At 43.0% G+C, this 19,761-nt stretch overlaps 1 protein-coding gene across 1 annotated transcript in view; it reads left to right on the top strand.

The window, feature by feature from the left end:
• Window positions 1-607: 607 nt before the first annotated feature.
• ndrg4 (NDRG family member 4) overlaps window positions 608-19,761 on the top strand; it is a gene marked incomplete at both ends in the record, with an annotated part of 27,041 nt that continues 7,887 nt past the window's right edge. The window contains 5 exon segments of the mRNA XM_079743986.1: window positions 608-681; window positions 10,850-10,940; window positions 11,677-11,850; window positions 15,762-15,800; window positions 19,670-19,761. The exon segment at window positions 19,670-19,761 is cut by the window's right edge and continues 14 nt beyond it. Of these exon segments, the coding sequence (XP_079600112.1) occupies window positions 608-681; window positions 10,850-10,940; window positions 11,677-11,850; window positions 15,762-15,800; window positions 19,670-19,761 (470 nt within the window).

The following is a 19,761-nucleotide window of genomic DNA, read 5'->3' as shown; positions in this document are numbered from 1 at the left end:
GTAAATCGATATCTTATTGTGTCATTTGTGATAATGTCTTAATATAGACTTGATCGTCTTTCATGTAATATTATGTTTCCGGATGCCAGAAAACGATTGGATTACCAAACTAATCAAAAACTATGAGCCATTTTTATGGTATTACCATTAATCTTGGATACATGATCAGGTAAACAAATCTGAGTTTATCTTTCCTACGGATGCAAATCTGGGAGAATATAAATAGTTCTAGAACGAGCAATACATGCATGCTAAACTGGCTACATGCTAAACGGAAGTCGCTTGCTTGGTCGGCAACATTACAGCAATAAGTAATCAGATAACTGTATTGAAAAGCAATGTCTTTATCGTAGTAGCATTCAGATAGAGAAATACAACTCATCTGTTGTCTCAAGCGCACATAATGATATTGTCCGCTAAATGGTGTTTAATTGCCGCAGTCAATGAATGTACAGAATGAGTACAGCGTCATTTGCTGTGTACAGTAAATGCATTGAAGCTCTCCTGTAATCCTGTGCAATCTTTTTTATGACTCCCCTTTGCACCTGCAATGCACCAACGGCAGTACGGAGGATCTTGTCTCTTGTACCTCTATACCCGCGGCTAGATGGGACCTGGATTGTTTTGGACCTTCCCTCCCAAGGCCGGCTGTAAGGTTCCCCAGAGCCTCCTGCAGTCCATGTACGTAGGACCGCTGAGAACACAGCGACCACAGCCGGCCTACCATACCACATACCCCGCCGCGTAGAACGCCTGTCTACCGGGCCTCCGGTTATGTACGGTTATGTGTAGAGATATACTGCATATGTACACATGGCATCTTCGTCCATCACTCCATCCTGTGAGTCGGCCAGTCCAGGTTTAAAGTGATGGATAACAGCGTCTAAAAATGTAAAATAGACATAATATATCCCAGAGGGATGTCTGCATACCCCACCTAACAAACATCTCATCCCGAAAATGTCAAAGCGTGAATTGAAACACAACACAAAGTTTGGCTAATAGGGTCGGTCGTGGAAAGAGGCCGACAGACTTCCAAGACAGCCCTAGCTTCATTCAGCTGCACCATTGCTCAACGTGAGTGTAAGGTCAGTGCTCACTGCCTTGAACACGTGGGTGTGCGTTGATTGGACTACCACTTGGCTACCAATGCGTCCCCTCAACAGGAGGGTAGATAGACTCCACCCATTTAATCGGCTTGAAGGAGTCAAAAATGTAATACATGTGGTGGAACATCAAATTATGATGCTCAATCCGCACCTTGATAAACCTTAATAACTTAATCCAAAGTAAGTTGCAGATGTCTTGTTGTCCATCACTTTTAGCTATATTCTCGTTGACTGGCTGTGGTAGACCATCGAGGCCAGATTTCTCAAGCCCTCAGAGAACAGATAGCCCCTCCCTGATTGTGGGCTGGTGGTGGCAGTAGAATAGGCTGATGGAAATGAGTCTGAATCATGTGTTGAAGATCAGGAGAGGCTACATTGAAATCAGGCTGATTGCAAAACGCTACGCTCAGGACCTAACATGTAAATTATGATTATTAGTACTCCTTCATTGTGGCTGTTGCTACGACTAATATACTAGTCACAAAGTTGGTCCTGGAGCAGGTTCTGTTGCAATATTTGATGTGCAGTATTTTTAACTACAGCTTTTCATCGTACAAAATCTCCCAATCTTGGACCACCATCATGTGTGACTCATGAGCTGTGGGAGGAAGCATAGGATCCAGACTGACGTGGAACGATTGGTTGATTCATAGATCCTTTCTCGTCTTCATTGGCCAAACGGATGATGGTGATGATGATGGTGATGATGATGATGAGGATGATGATGATGATGATGATGATGATGAAAATATTGAGCATGGCGTCAAATGTACTCATCTTTATCATTTCACATATATATATTTCACATATAAGTCACATATAAACACAAACCCCGACACACACACATTCGCAAACCTATACACATTGTTTATTGACAATGTGTGCAATGGGTTCCTGCTGCTGCTGTCGTCGATCTTCTTTGAAGATACCGGCCACCACAGTGTCTGGCTGTTGGTCTCTGTATCAGATAGAACCGCATGTCCTCTGCATGAATCTCCCGTCTCTGTTGTAGGAATTCAAGTGTGCCCCTGATGTTCTTTCTCCACACAGCACCCACGCCATGTAGACAGTGTTTTGATCATGGTGTTTGTTTGAACCTCATCGAATCCCATTCAATGGATTACATTTTCCCCTACATAATCGCTAATGACAGTGACTCAATCTGTCATCGGATATGTTTATTCTAGTTTTTGTATTTAGCTGTGCGCTTGTGGCATTTATTATGTGATAACCGACAACGTTTGTTTGCCCGCAAGGTCTTTGTTGTCGTGAATATTACAGTGTGTAACTGTTGGAATACAGAATGGATGCTGTGAGGTGTCAGAGAAGAGGGGATAAACCAATTAAAAGGACTAGGTGCTTGGTTGTTGAAATATTGTTATTGAATATGATTGGCCCATGCTTCTCTGTGGATATTAAAATGGAGTGCATCTCAATTATGTGGTCTGACATAATTGCCCTTAATATATGCATATATATATATGTGACTATATATATAAATGAATTGCCTTTAATATAAGCAATTATAAGGTCAGGTCATGTTCTAGAGACAATTACCTTAGTTTTGTTTCTATCTCAAATGGTATTTAACCAGAAACTCGTTCCAGTCCTATTCCCTAAGCCTGCATTGACAGCACTGTCTCAACGGAGCCTTGTTGCTTTCACATCTGAATGGCCTTTCCGTTAAGGTGGGACACTTGGCAAATGTCACCCTCTATCAGCAGTGTTCCCTGTGAGGGCCCCACACGGTCTCTCCATCTGCCCCTCTGGCCCTGCTCCAAAAGCAACCTTTTCGGCCCTTCTGGGAGAACAGCTCTCTTGGTGTTTCAATATGGTCACAGGACCATCCGACCAGGGCATTCTGCATGAGCCACTCAGATCAGCGGTGAGGATGAGAAGGTGATTTGGTTAATCTGATATCCTGAGACGAGTTGGTAAGGGCATATTTTGTGATTGTCTCGACTGCTGATTGGGCGGCACTCCAGTGCAATGAATGTATTGAATTAATACAGTTCTTAGTGCATTAGAATTTTGCAATAAAATGTGGTGTACATGTCTGTATATATATACTGTATATATAAAAAACGAACTTATTAAAAAAATGGTAGTGCTTAAGATCACAAACCTTGTTGAAGCAACTCTTCAAAGTAATGTGTTGTTTTTCACTGATTTATTGACGGTTCTCGTCTCTGGTTCTTCCACGTCCACATCAATCTGAAGTAGACTGAACCACGACATGGAGGAGAGAGGGATTGTTGACCGTGATTGTCTCCCGCTGCCCGCTGCCCGCTGCCGAGGGACCACCGCCTCGGCAGAGGGCAGCACCGAGGCGGTGGTCCCTCGGCAGCGGGCAGCGGGCAGCGCCGAGGCGGTGGTCCCTCGGCAGCGGGCAGCGGGAAGCGGGGCTCAAGCAGGAGACAATCGCGGGCAACAATCCCTTCCTCCTCTATGTCTTGACTGTGGAAATTGTGGAAATACCGGAGATGAGAGTCCGACGTGTTATGCGCCATAACACCAACAGCAGAACGGTTATCCAAATAACAAAGTGTACAACACTTGTCTCATTGTCTCATTGGCGGGCCAAATTCTCTGGGCGGGCAAGTCAGAGAAAGGGGAGGTAACTTGGCCCCTTATGACGACGTATGGGGCCACATTTCAATCAGCACGCCTGGGCTTCCATTTTTTCAAAGGCGAGCAGGATACCTAGTGCTCGTTTTTACACCAAACGCAAGTTTTAGCCACTGGGGGACGATAGGCAGGCTAGGGGAACTCATATTAATGTTAGAAAACCTCATAATGAAAGATTTTCATGCCATCGGACCTTTAAGTATTTAGCCAGTTTATAGATGTTGGTGTAGGTCACCTCATGCTTACTGATTCAACCTCTGTTTCCTTTCCATTGACAAGTTGGAGGCTGGTGTATCTGCTAGTAACAGGATAGCCCCACAGGTCTTGTGTCTACCCTCTACCCTATCACACCTTTTCACCTTTCACCAGATTCCCCTTTGTTATTTTTTTTATACACACAATGCTTCACTTTCACTATACTTTATTTCATTGACACTCTACTCTAGTACCATACATAAACATACATACAATATACTTATTCTGGTTTTATTTCCTTTGATTGCTTTAGTTAAAGTTTGGATGTTAAACCTTTTAAAACTGTAATTGTGATAATTTACGAATAAATTGATAAACATGGGAATATGTAATCTTGTGTGAGTGCATGGTGGTGTGTGTGGGTGTGTGAGTTTGTGTGGATATGTGTGTGTGTGTGTGTATGTGTTTGTATATGTGTTTGTGTGTGTATGAGGTGTGGGGGAGAGGGGTTGACAATGTATGTGAACGGGTTGATGCCATTCGAGTGCAACTCGAAGAATTAGCTGGTGTCCGTTTGTGAATGCTTTTATTAGCCTGTGGGATACCAGCTCAACACTGCGATTCCCTTTAACGCCTCAGTATCCTTTCATTTCCTTCCACCCGCTAATTCACACTGAAAGCTTTCATGATACACACAGCTCAACAATGCCTTCATTCAATTTTCACCAGGCCTGTCCTTAGAACCCACTACACCCACCACCACAGACGGCTACAGACTTTGATCCTCAATCCACAAAAGGTGACTGAGATTGAAGAATCAGCTCTGTTGAGCGGCACAGAGGTTTTTGTCCGACTTGTTCACAGAAACACAAATTTGCTTGCAACACTTCGGACAAAGCACCGGCCATCTCACGAGAAGAGATAAACTGCCAAAGGCCCAATTTTAGTTGAGGTTCTGTTTAATATTTAATGTTAACATCTCCCAAGAATATCCCTGTGCAACATTGGAAGCACAAAATACCCGTCTAAAGATTCAACAGTGATTAATAATTCATTTTCTTCAGCATCAAACGCTGGGAGACTAATATAACTCTGATCTCTGATCATTTAGCTGTGTCTGAAGTCTTTTGAAGAACATGGGCACCAGCTATTAAATCCAAAAGCATTCTGTTTGAAGCACACGTTTGTGTTTGCTTCTTTGTAATTGGATCCCTTTGTAGCCCTTTAACTACTGCTGAAACTCCCACAAGCAAAGCAAGAGGGGGAGAGACTTACCCTATATCCTGCACAATGGCCAACAACAATTACTTGCATATACATTATGCTTTGCAGCATTTTGTGGCCACATTAAAATTAGATCAGAGAAGCTTTCCATCAACACTACAAGCAGGTTATATTTATTGCTAGAGCAGTATCATAATAATATGGACTGCATTTATATTGCTTTTCTAACCAGTATTGCCCAACATTCACCCATTCAGACAGACATTTAGACACAGCCAGCTCGTCAAGGCATGCTCATTGACACCCCGACACTGAGCTAGGAAGATCAGACTACCAACCTTCCGGTTACCAGGCAACCTGCTCTACCTTCTGAGCCCCATGCCGCCCATAATAGCACATTAAGTCATAGGATGGAGGTTGTAAAAAAAGTAGTTGGGCTGCTGTGCCAATGACTGCAGAGAGTACGCATGAGAAAAGAGAAGCGATGGATGAAGTGGTTATCAGGTTGGCCTGACCCATAGGAAGACAGACAAGCAAGCCTGAGTAATCTGCAATTTACCACCCTCTCACTCATCACTTTGTCCCCAGAGGGGAATTAGCACTTTAGCTCACACTTTTAATTACATTCTATAACATGGGGTTTATGTTTTTTATGAAAGGAGATTCATCTCTATTAGTGGATTGCTATCGTCTTGATACTTCTCATGAATACTGTGGTCTGGGGTCAATATAAACTCAGATTAAAGTTATCTTAAACACTCCAGTCCGAGAACAACCAACAACAAAATGTATATGTTCTCTCTCTCCTCCCCCCCTCCCTCCCTCCTTTCCGTTTTGTTTCCAGCCATAGATTTCTGCTCAGCTACTACCAGTCCGCCTGACTGCTCTATTGATCTCATATGTTTAACAGGAAGCGTCCAGTTCTGCTGTGACAGTCTACTGTCCCCTGTCCCCCACCAGCTTAACCCTGGACCAGTGGCCCCTACTAATTAACGCAACCAGTCCAGAAGTACAGTCATAAAATGTGAGCACAACTGAGTAGAATACCACTGTTCCAACAAATGAACCTATCCTGTCGTTTAAGATCAAAGCATCTGTATATATGGATCTTGAAAAGCAATTTAATTGCAGGAAATCTTTAATTTGAGAGAATCTTAAGTGTACTTAAAAGTACATCCTCATTAAAAGTCGGCGAGCATGAAGAACGAAGAGTGAATGTGAGACCACAAACAGAAATAACCCAGGCTGGCGACACTGCTGGGAGTTGTCATGGCAACCAGTTCTGGGCAGAACTTGAAAGCAGGTGAAGAAGAGAGAAACGGAGAGAGAGTGATAATGGAGGGAGAAGGAGAGGGGTGGTGGTCCTCTCTCTATGTGAGAAAATATATTTACTTAGTTCTCTCCAGCAAGAGAACTACTCTTACTGTTTGTGTGACACATTTAAAGTCTTCGTAGCTAATGGAAAGAAGTGGTTCTTTCTGTTTGTCTCTCTCTCCACCTCTTTATGAAAGGTGGAAATAAGGATGGAAGGTTGGCAAATTATCTCTCACCTGCTGACAGCCAGTCAAGTATCTGTCAAGTGTCTGCATGCTAAAACAAGAAGCGGATATACCTTTTATTCCTTTTATATTATTGAGTGAAAAATGAAATACTTTAAGATAGTTTTGTTTAATTTGAATATACATTTTGTTTATTAAACAGTCCTGACAAATGTATAGCACTGAAACGTTTTGTTAAGCTTAAATGCAATCAATGAAGTAAAAGGCAGATGAAAATGAGCCACAAGGGTGGTAGCCCCACAACAAGTGCAGTTAGCTGGTTACCTAGAGGTCAGTTAGCTGGTTACCTAGAGGTCAGTTAGCTGGTTACCTAGAGGTCAGTTAGCTGGTTACCTAGAGGTCAGTTAGCTGGTTACCTAGAGGTCAGTAAGCTGGTTACCTAGAGGTCAGTTAGCTGGTTACCTAGAGGTCAAGGACACTTGGGAGCAAGCCAAAATCCCAGAGTCTGTTTTGTATGATAAGTGGGTGATAAAGACTACGGAATATATCAACACAGGGGTTGTGGCTCTAAGGGAAGTGATGTTATTAGGAGGTGTCGTAGGGGTCAAGGACACTTAGGAGTGGGAGTTTCTAACAAAAGAGGGACTTAAGGAAATGCGACATTATCAATTTAGTGGCTCTAGCCCGACAGGAAGTGATGCAATCCCTCAACGAGGGGTCATCAGAAGGCTAAAAGAAACCAAAAATAAATCAAGGGGGCACAGAATGACTTGAGAGAAAGATAAAGACATCTGGTCACTTTTATATAATTCAAGGTATTGAGTTCTACAGAAATCATACATTTGTTGGCTCAGCCCTACAGTAAGTGATGCAATTGATATAAAAACCCTGTACCATTGTGCTACGCACGGTTTGAACTCTGAAAGTCTCTGCGTACACGGCTTTCCCACCATCTGGCCGGGCATTGAATTATGCATGCGGTCCCTGGTCTTTATCTCCCTCCCAAGTGTCTGTGTCCTCTATGTTTGGCTACGACCACCATGTTGATCACTTTTGTACTCTTTAATGTCCTCTCTCATACGAAACAGGCCCCAGGTCTCCGGTCAAATTGTAATTTTGCTGAGGAAGGTTCCTAACTGAGTGAAATGATCCGGAAGTATCTAAGTGGCTGTCATGATAAGAGCTGTTCAAATTCTCTCAAGCAAAGGAAAGGTGCTTTAATAATTCCTTTCTGATTGCTTTTAGCATGAAGGGAAAGGAGACTATGCTGTCCAATGATTCTGTTCGGAAGCAACATTTAAAGCAATGCACCATTCGTGTGTCAACAAAAAGAAACAATCAACATGACCTCTGCCCATCCAATCATACTAATTTAGGTTCATGTTGCTAAATTAGTGGACAGGTTAGTGAGCTTGAGCAACCATTTTCAATGTGAGAACCCCTTTCTTTCTCTTTTGTGTACGGTAGCCTATATTCCATTTTAATATAAATTCCAGCCTTGGTAAATAAGCAATATCTTTTCCCCGGTTGTTCACATTGGTATAGCTAAGAACCACTAAGAACACTGTTGTTTCGGGTGAGCCGCTCATATGCGTCGTTTCGAACCAGTTTTCTTTTAGCTTGGAGATCATGTTGGATTACAGCGCCCATCCCGTGCATCCCGTGCACACTGAGAAGGTCTCAAAGAAACAGCTTTATTAGGTTTCACCCAATGCGGAAGACATACATATGTGAAAAGAAAACATGCTGACATGCAAAGATAGACCTACAGATCAGTTAGATGTGTGATTGTGTGTGTGTGTGTGTGTGTGTGTGTGTGTGTGTGTGTGTGTGTGTGCTCCCATGTGTTTGTGTGTGCGCACCTGCTTCACCCCATCCTAGATCTCACCTGCATTCATTACTCATTGCATAAAAAATGCAGCATCACAATCTGTCCTTGATAAAACAGCAGCTGGTGCTGTATGTGAAGAGGCAAACGAAGCAATTGAGAATCATCTGCGAGGGAGAGAAAGAGGTCCAGTTTATCTTCCACTAGTGGTTTGGTTGTTGGCGTCAGAAGACCAAATAAAGCCTGACAAAGAGCAGGGAAAATTGATTTTCACATCAACCTATCGTACATCCGATAGAGAAATGGGGGACAGACGGAGGAGTTTGTTTAGAGTAACGAGAGGGAGGATTAAGTGGAGTGTAAATGAGTTCATGAAAATGAGGGCGTCCTGAAAAGGGACAAACCGATGGAGTCGTTTATGGATAACCTTCTGTGGGGAAATGTTGGAGGGGCCGAGGAATGAATTATCAGCTGACACGCTCTGCACTTGGTCATTTAATACACCCCCCCCCCCCACAAATTAAAGATAGCAAGAGCTGCGTTAAGGAGACTATAGATGTATTAAACTATCTGAGAACTTGCAAAGTGCCAATCAATTTATTAATTTTTAATAGCAGACACGCGTGAAATTAAAAATATATATTTTAAGAGCCAGAGGAAAGTAGACAGGAAGGCCATCGTAGGCTCAGACATTAAACAACCATTAAAACCAAAGTGGGACAAAAATGATAGCCATAAAGAAATACACTTAGACAAAGAGGATGGGAAGAGAGGCGATGCAATGAGAGATAGATGGTGGAATGAAATGAGCTGCAGTAGGAAGAGAGAGGTAGAGAGAGGAGAAGAGATGCGATGGGACAAAGGTGCATGTGGTTCTGTGTCTTTTTTTATCCCTGGCACCTTTCCAGCCTCTTGAGAAAGGTCACACCGTCAGAGAAGGAGAAATAATAGGAGGGCAAGTGGGAGTGACGATCTGCAGGAAGGCTGACGCTTTTCAAATATTTATTGTTTATTATTTATTAACAAAATGTGAGTGGTCATTAGAAGCTTAAGTTAATATGATGTAGAATATCCTCTGGTAACTTAAGGGCAGGTAAGGTCCATCTTCCAAAATGTCACCCTTCATCATTGTTCAATGACTGAATTCTGGAGTGACATTCAGGTACTAGGGGTAGATTCCTAAGGGGGTTGCAACGAACCAGAAGCAAACTCAAATGCACAGACTGGTCAATATACAGGCAGGGAGGCATGAAGAGTTGAGAAGCTAGGAAGGTCAGGGCAATCAGAAATGGGTCAGAAAACAGGCAGGCAAGCAGGGCACAGGTTGAGAAATAGGCAGGTAGCAGTTACTAAACGATTGGACCGAATGAGGGACCTACAGTCACAGGACCAACTTGCAAATGAGTGAAGACAAGTCAAGAAGACTCTTTATGCAGAAGGGTTGATGAGGGAACGGAAACAACTGTGGGTAATAAGGAGTTCATGGGAGTTAATCAGGAGATCTAATGGGCAACGCTAGGGATGGAGGGGGCTGACACTGGCGTGATACTGGTGGACAGAAACCTGACTGTTTTGGTTAAAATTCTGCCATTTATTTTGTGGGTGACCAAGCCAAATACAATTTTGGTTAACATATTTGGCTGAATACGTTTTTCTCCTTATGGTTTTGTTTCTACAGGATCACTGCCATGGGCATGTGTGAAACACATTCACATATGTGTTTGTTTATTACTAAGGCTATATTCATTGTTTATTCATTGGAATACAATTTGCTAAGCCTTAACCCCTGCTCCCAGCTACAGTACATACTGTTCCAGGATATCTTAGTAACCAGTAACCAGATATGTATGTAAGGTACATTTTGGAAGATGTGTGTGTTTGTGAATATTCTCATGGGCAGGGTGCTGTACTGGGCCTGTTTTCCTTGACTGACAGCTGAGCTCACTTCAATATCGACTCATTGAAAACATTTGGATTATTTTTCTTTCACACCTTATTGGCATAAGCCTGAACTCCAGGCCTCCAAAAACTCCTTCTGTAGGCCACTCCTACAGGACCAGTACAGCACCACAAGTTCAGTCTTTAAATATTTGGGTCTGTCTTTTTCAAGGGGCAGAGAACATTGAAGACATCGGATCCTTTCTCTTAAATTTGTTCATCTCTGCATGGAGCTCTTTTGAGCAGTTAACAGGTAATGTGCATGTTGAAATAAATTTTTTACTTGTGTTTTTTTTTATGTGTCTGCGTGTGTGTGTGTGTGTGTGTGTGTGTGTGTGTGTGTGTGTGTGTGTGTGTGTGTGTGTGTGTGTGTGTGTGTGTGTGTGTCTGTGTGTGCGTGTGTCTGTCTGTTGCCATGGTGATTGCAGGTTGCTGTCTAGGATGGCGGGTATGAAGGAGCAGCTGTTCACCGAGGAGAAACCCCTGCTTCCTGAACAAAGAGGAGTGGACTCAGATGTGGTCAGTCACCCCCTTGTGTTACTTATCCCGGTGGTAGACGCCATGATGTGTATAGGCTGTTTATACTTTACACTAAAAGTGCACTGATTATACTGGCTGATACACATCCTTGATGTTCCTCATGTCGATGGTTTATAATTAGAGAAGTGCTTTGTTTACCCGCCAGACGTGGAGATGAACCAATTCAAAACGATTTTCTTTGTTTTTAATGTGCTGATGACATGAGTCATTCATGCGGAAAATACAAGCAGAGACTGATTTGAAACCAGACAAATATGGGCATAAGAGGGCAAATCTAGATAAGTGGGAAATCGGATTAATAGCAGAGCAGCGCAAAGAGAGATGTTTCTGAATGCCTGATTGCAACCAGGCATTTAAATAAAGAAGATTGGCATATAAATGCCCAACCACCGGCATATAAACAATGGTTCTGACAAAAATGTTATTAATTAAATGAGTCCGATTTAAAAATGTAAATCAAATACAACTAAAGTACCGATGTGAAACCTGGAGTGGCTCTTTTCCCCTAATTTGTATTTCATGACTGAGGCCTAAGCCCTTTCTAAACAATAGAAGCAAACATTCTCTGTTCCAAACAGTTTTCCGGATGACTCTTGTATCTCTGCGTGTCTATTGTAAATAAATACATTGCAAATGTAACCAGTTATGAAATCTCTAGGGGCGAGATCCACTGTGCCTTCAAAAATGTAACGGTTAATGTTTGTTGTTTGTCAAGACGCAGCCCGATAGAGGAGAGGAGGGGTCCGGGGTTGAGAGCACGAACATCAGTGCTGACCCCATGCCACAAACCCACTCCCCCTCTCCCCACAGTCGGCCCGCTCACCGCTGGCATGTCATCGCGCGGCACTGGCTCCGCCAGACCCGCTGCAGGACCGGCGAGGTCAACCGGGTAACTACCAGACAGCTGCCGACACCATTGAGCAGGGGCAGAGAAAGCACAGGGAGAAATAAAGAGCGGTAGGATAAGGCCAACATCGCAGATACAACCTTTAAGGGAGAGATGTGGAAAAGTCTTAGCTACAGAACCCTTAATAAAGGGAAATTGTCTCAATAAGAGGGATAGAATATGAATCATACCTGTTTCAGAACGCCAGAGATGCAGGACAGGCCCCAGCTAACTTCCGTTAGACTTCCATCGGGCCCTGTTTTCCTTTTAGATATAGGCATACCATAGTTTTGTCACTTTGACTTGATTTGGAGTGTTCAACATAGGCTAATTAGCTGCAGGTCCACGATTGGTCAATCCAACAACTTCAAACTTTATTTACAATTTTAACAAATAGGATGGAATTATTACAGCAATCCATTTAGAAAGAACGAACAGGGCCACCTGCTGGTCCGACTATCACACTACCACCCCGTTGCCGATTAATTACACCTTATCATAGGATAGTAAACCGTTGCATGAAATTCACAGGATATGACGCTGCCCTTTCAATTGCCACTGGAAACGCATTTGAAAAAGACCAGCCGTCTGACCCCTCCCACCAACCCCTTTATGACAAAGAGCTGGGATGTGAAGCAATTCAGGGCAGCTTCAGATTCTGTTCATAATCCCTTTTTGCATGAAGTACTGTCTCATCCTAACCCTAACCCTAACCCTAACCCTAACCCTAATCCAACCCTCTCTCCCTCTAGGTGTGTCCTTGTCCTGTTTATTCTATACGTATTCTTGTCTTCGACTTTGTCAGCTTCATTTTAATAGTCAAATCTATCTCTATATAGTTTCTTTCTGTCTAACCATTTTCCACTTCACCCTGAGCTCATCTTTTTCTCCCTCTTACTACTGAATATTTCCCATGGATATTTCTTGCTCCACATGTGTCCAATTTACCAGCAGTCCAGTCTCTTGTGCAGGCCCAACTCTTTTGAGCCTGGCTGGAGTTTTTGAAGTCTGAAAAATCATCTGTAGTGGATGAGAACTATTGAAGTCAAACGTTCTCCTGCTGTTCTCATTAAACGTGTTGCAAAAACGATTTCAATGGAAACATGTTTTCGTTAATACACATGTAACATTAAAGAAAACTGCAGTCATTCTTTAAGACATGTTTAAAATGTTATTTTCACATTCAAAAAGCAGTTTAAGTTATTGTTCTTTCCTTTTGTATCTGTTTGTTTATGTGTTTTTGTGTCTATTTCTCTCTCCCTCTGTCTCTCACACTTTCAGATATATCCTCTTCCCTCTTTTCACCACCAACTGCCGTAACTTAAAACTGCTGTTCTCCTCCAGATCTCCAGAGGCATTTAGGCAATCATAGTCAAATACAACATTTGTATCTAAATTTAAAAATGCTGATTATTGCACCATCCAGAATCAGATGCAACATTTTTTTTGTGAAGACATTTGAGGGACAAATATAGAACCCACTGGTGGGTTCATAAACAAACTCCTATTGAATGGTGTTTACTGCTGCATGCAATCGCATCCACAACATTACGGATACCCACACAAGTGAGCATCTTGGTGTGGTTGTTGAGCACCGACCTAGCGGGTGTGTGTTCAGCGCTAGTGTACCAGTTTCACGCCTCCAAGATCCTAAAATAACTGCAGCAAATATTCCATCACTGCTGCCATACTGCACATTGTTCGGAGTGTATAGGTTGTGTGCCACCTACGCAACAAAATATTGTGTAGGTGTGTGCTGCTGCATGGGAGAGATACAAGAGAACTGTACCATTGCCAGTACACACTGTACAGAACATCTTGTTTTCACACCCACCATTAAACATACTGTGACGCTTAAATGCTACTGCACAGCCATCGCTCTACTTGCAGGGACTGCGATCTGCGAAAATAACAATTGCGCTTGTTTGCGTGGATAGTTTTCAGACAGGTACACGGTCCGTTGAGATAACAAAATAAACACTACCTCATCATCATCCTCATTATACAAAGGCCTTCTCAGCCTTCAGTCTGCTCCAGCAGCAGCCACAGCTGTGAAGGCTGGTGAGGAGTTATAATGACCCTCAAGTCCTACTACCGTAAACACTGGATCAACAAGGCTCTGGTCCTCTGTGCTGCAGGGCTTTCACAAAATCAAACAACCTCGCTTGTGACACAAGCGAGGTACGCTTTAAAGGTAAACTAGGGCCGAGAACACTTTGACATCGTTAAGACATGTCTATTGGTGATGTACAACACACCCCTGGTCCTATTAAACCATATTTTGTGGTTCACTCTGCAGCTGCTAAACTCAATTTCTGTAGAGTCTATGTCTTCAGATCGGTGTAGCATCCACCATGAGAATCATAGATTAGATTAATCCCCATATGACCCTCAGGGGATGTGTCTTAGGATCACTGCATATTACTTTTTGTGCTTATGGCGAGAAATCTGCTATTTTGTAAGAGGACAGTATTTTTGCCATGCCAGCAGCCTCATAAATCCAGGATGCCGCTTCATCTACCAGGCTGAAGAAACAGCCTGGTAGATGACTGTTCACGGCCGATTTGGTCTGGCCCGCCAGCAGGGAGCCCAGATATGGTTGATGCATCAATGGACTTGCAGTCCCTGACCGGTTGTGCAGCGATTCTTTGGATATCCATTTATATATATATATAAATATAAGTATATAAAGCTGAATACCAAAATGTTCAGCAAAGTACCAAGGGGTACAGGATCACAATCCAACACTGAAAACTGCCATTAAAGGAAAACTTCAGATTTTTTTTACCTAGAGCCTATATTCTGATCATTATTGGGTCGAAGGGTTAGACTTATGCGGACAACGTTTTTTGAGATTGTTCCAGTATTGAGCGACAAACTGGCTAACAGGCTGCAATGTTATCATTTTGGGCAATGGCACCAGTCAATGTAAATCCTCTACAATTGCTTGTAGAGGATCCATGACAGGCTCAGATTATATAATATTATATACCGATTATTGTATCATTATGGAAAGGATCCCTCCAAAAAAATTACATTTGTTTCTTTATCTTTCACTTGGTCACGATCTGTTTGTCCTACCAAGTCGTAACAGGTTGGAACAATTGACAGAACGCTGCCCCCTGAGAGGGGGCAGCGTTCTGCCAACAGCCAGTGACCATATGAAAATAAGAAGAAAGTACAATATTACTCATATAGGAAAGATAAATCCTAGAATGAATCGGAAATCAATATGAAATGTTTTAAAACACGCCAAATTGTATAGGCATTATTGTTCCTTGAAGCAAAACGCACAATAATTGTAGAATTGTATATGACTATGGGAAGGCCCAGAGCCCCGTGAAAATAATTTCTAATCCTGATCCATGCTGTTTCTGGAGGTGTGATATGATGCCGCTCGGATGCCTCTGGGAGAATGGGTCCTGTCCAAGAGAGGTGGACTGACACAGTTACTCTCATCAGGACATTCTGGTCCCTAAATGGATGGCTGTGCAGTCCATCTAATGTGTCCAATGTCATGTTGGAGTGAATTTAACATTCAATCTATTTTTGATTGTTCTCCTTCTCTTAATTCTAACATTCTCTCGTTCTCTGTTTCTCACTTACCCACACTGACACCTCTGTTGAAATCCAAAGAGTCTTTATTCTCTCTTTCTCTCTCTCTCTCTCTCTCTCTCTCTCTCTCTCTCTCTCTCTCTCTCCCTCTCTCTCTCTCTCTCTCCCTCTCTCTCTCCCTCTCTCTCTTTCTCTCTCTCTCTCTTGCTCTCTCTCTCTTTCTCTCTTCTGCTTTTTGGCTATCTCTGTCTCTTTTCATCTCTCTCTCTTTCTCTCTTTTCTCATTCTCTCTCTCTGATCTGTTTTAAGTTGTCGTCACGTGTTCTCTTAATTCCAACACGCTCTCTCTCGCCCTGCAGGAGACCTGTGATCATCTGATCCCTACTGGAGATTGGAAGGTAGGAGCTGTGTTTGCAGTCTCACGCACACTCCTTCCTCTGTCTCCCTCACTCTCTCTCTTTCTCACTCTCTCTCTCTCTGTCTCCCTCACTCTCTCTCTGTCTCCCTCACTCTCTCTCTTTCTCACTCTCTCTCTCTCTCTCCCGGCCTCCTTTCTTTCTGTCTTTCGATCTCACCTTCTTTTCATCAACCTCTGCTTTAACTTCCCAGTTGACAGTCCTCACCATGTTCATAAAGATGCTTTGAAAGCAGATAATAAAATAATATTCTAATATACTGAACACTATGATATTGAAGTAACCACATTCATTACAATTGGATATTTCAAATGAATACACAAAGATGTGCATGTTAAATCTATAACATATACAGATAACATGTATAAAACACTTAATATATATAAAATTCTAGGACTGACAAGTAGTCATGAAAGGTATTCACAGCCCACATGTCTCCCCGACCATAGCAATCGCAACCTCAGTGATTCTTAGGGTCACGTCATCATGTGGTGTCGAGGAGATAAGTCTCCTGCTCACCACATTTGCAGTGAATCCAAGCCATGGTTTGACAGTAAATGTTGTTTATGTGTGATTTTCTGCCCCCTGTGGGCAATTGGTGCCTAGCACTTCGCTGAGCATTTTATTGTTATTTACATTGTGTCATCATCATGCTCTTTGGGATACATATATGTCAAAACAATTTGAAAACTCCTTCATAGGCCAAGATAAAAATGTTACCTGAACCCTAGAATAACAATTGTATCCAAATATACTCTTAATACAACTGTTAAAAGTGAAACATTATATAAAATGGCAGAGAAGGCCTAGTTTGCAAGCCAAGGTCGATGTTTGGGTTTGTTGGGGATCAAAAGACTGCAATGCAGAAATCAGGTAACTTTCAAGAAATCGCCAACAAACGCCAAATTATTATAACTAGTGCAGTGCCCTTTGAAAACGTGTCAGTTCGGAAAGGGGCTGATTGCTCTGCTTCTTGTATCACTGGTTGCAGCTTTGCCGAAAACCGCTCATCCTAACAACTTTGCAGTCGACACTGCACTTCCTTAACAGCACACCAACCAAGTGTGAAGTCGATCGGATGAACGGTAGTCAAGAACATTGCGCGACATACAAACATAGACTCCTCTAATTATAGTGAGATGTTCTCTTAGTTTTCATCAAGAAGTGAGAAAAAGAGAGGGTGTTTGTGAGGTGAGAGGGAGCAGGTCGAGGCAGATGCTCAGGTTTGAAGACAGGTCATGTTGTTCACCACAAAGCGGCAGGCAGAGATATTCTGTTTTTGACATGGCGCTGTACCCTCGGCCAGGATGAAGTTAATCCGCCGCGTGTGGTGACAAGGCTGACAGGTCAATCAAAGTGGGGCCTCGGGACGAGAGCAGCAGATTATGGCAAGTCTGCATGCTGAGTTCGCTGGCATACGGAGGTAGAGGATAGAGGAGAAGAGAGAGAGAGAGAGACGAAGTGGGGAGCAGCAGGGCCACGACAAAGACAATTCTGCAGCAGATAGGCACACCACCCTTTGTGCATGTTTGTGCGTGCATGCTTGTGATTGTGTGTGTGTGTGTGTATGCCAGCAAGCAGGCATGTTAGTTCTGGGCAGCGTCTGTGCATTGCAAGTCCTATTAAAATAGGATTGCCTGTTTCAACTTTCCCCAGCACAACATTAACCCATCTTCAGTTATTTGAATAACCAATGACCAGAGCGTAATGTTTCAGTTTTTGACAGCTGATACAATGTGTATCTTATTATCAGCGAGGGAGAATATGAGAAACCAATACAATGCAGAGAGAGAGGAAAACAACATGTATCTCTCTCCATACTGGCAGTGGTCCTGAGGAGAGTGAACTAGAACACAGACGCGGTACTCGGCCAGTGCCAGACGGGGGCGGGACGCTTCTTAGCCAATCAGTTGCAGCCGGCCCCCTCCCCCTATTCCTCTCTATTTTGGAGCATGCAAGGGGAATGTGTGATATACAAAATGTGCGAGGATGGGAGAAGGGGGGGGGCAGTATCATAAAACTCTGAGACTGGCTCTGAGCAGAGCAGAGGAAAAACAGACCAAGCGAGTGAAGCATCGAATACAGCATTCCTCCTTCTGCAAGCCAGTGTCCAGGATCCTGGTCTCCCAGTCCAACTACATTGTATACCGTCTCTAGCTCCTTACGTTGGCACGATGCCTGAATGCTGGGATGGGGTGAGTCATTAGAACAGGGGCCTAGGGGGAGGGGTTTCAACGGTGTGTGTGTGTGTCTGTGTCTGTGTATCTGTGTCTGTCTGTTCTCGTGTGAATGAGAAATGGCTTCTGTGTATCTATTTGCTGATGAGAATATTCAGCAAGTGAGCGTGCAAGCATAATGTTTGCAAACAAATTATCTTATCCAGAACAACATTTGTTTCATTGCATGTTTAATAACAACAATTTGTAATTCTTAATGTAATATTAGTGTTTTTTTTTATGATCAATCACTGATGGAGGAACATGTGTCTGGCTGCTGCTTGCTGCAGCTGCATGTTGGTTTGTGTATATTGGTGAGTCACGCTTTGAGCTTGGCCAACTGACACAGATGTGGTGCTGAGCTGCTGCTGTAGCAGACGACTGCTGGCAATGCATGCATGCGCAAAGGAATAGTGCATGTGTGTGTCTGTATGTCTGTGTGGTCGTGGAAGTGCTAATCGCGGGCACAGGTGTATGTCAAATAAATATAGCTCTGCAACCTTGAGAACAAGGAGACAAGCTATGTGTTTTTGCATTATGAAAAAACAGGATTTGTTGCAGTGGAGTGAGGGAGAGCTGGAGGGAGAGAGAGAAAGAGTATTGCCGATATTTGATCCGTACTGCAGATAAAAAATATTTGAAAAAAACTTGAATTGCATGCACAAATATTTTTTTTTGCCACATAGCATGTGTAGATGTTAAACATAAGCTTTCGACCCGGCCCTTATTTAATTGTATATTCTATCTTCTATTTATTCCATTGACAGCAACATACAGGTAATGTGGAGCTGCAAAGAAAACCTGCTTAAACAAAGGGGATGCGACAAAGTCTCTTTTTGGACCGCATGCATGAGCTTTGATTACAATAACATGGGGGATGATGGGCGCCCGCTGCAGACGAAGGGGTTAGAGTCTCAGATTACCCAGCAATGTGCTATAGCGCTTAAGGTTTATTTAAGGAGGTCCAGAGAACAAAGACGTACCAGGTGGACAAAGCTGTCATGGTGGATGGCTGTCAGTGCGTCTTTTTAAAGGAGTGAAGCTGGGTTTGGGGTTAAGCTGTAAACCCTGTAGAGAAGGGGTGTCTGTCATTGGCTGAACATGAAGGCTGCCCCCCCCCACCATATCCCCATAATCCTCTGAAATCTACTCTACTCAGGCCTGTCTATGTACTGTCTATGTACAAATCAACACGTAGACCACCTACCACGTCTACTTTGAATTCAGAGCAGTGGAGGCTATCACAAAGTTGGCCTAAACGATTAGTTTGTGTTTGTCCGCTCTTTTCCATATTTTCCAATTAATGACAAAGATAAAGGAAAGACAGCAATCATAGTGACGCATACAAGGGTTTAGAAGTGCTATATTGTATCTTGCAAATTGCATCTAAATTACAAACAATTAAAACATTTGATTAATTTCAGAGTAAATAGCATTCATATAGTTATCCATTTAGAGTACATGAGTTAGTCAATTGTGACATTAATCAACAGAAGTTCAATCCTTTTTTTCACTCCATTCTATTCAAAGTTTGTTGTAAATGCTGCAGGTGTGAACGGGCTGTGATAGACACATGGTCTCCCGTAGGCTGTGTCAGGGGTGTGTGAAACAAGTGTGTCTCACTGTTTGTTTCAGGAACACGACGTCGAGACCCCCTATGGGATGCTGCATGTGGTGATTCACGGGGCACCCAAAGGAAACAAGCCTGCCATCCTCACCTACCACGA

Source organism: Pollachius pollachius, assembly GCF_949987615.1.
Source record: "Pollachius pollachius genome assembly, chromosome: 9".
NCBI classification, from domain to species: Eukaryota; Metazoa; Chordata; class Actinopteri; order Gadiformes; family Gadidae; genus Pollachius; species Pollachius pollachius.
Note: the sequence above shows the minus strand (reverse complement) of the source record. Positions and strands in the feature narration are given on the sequence as shown.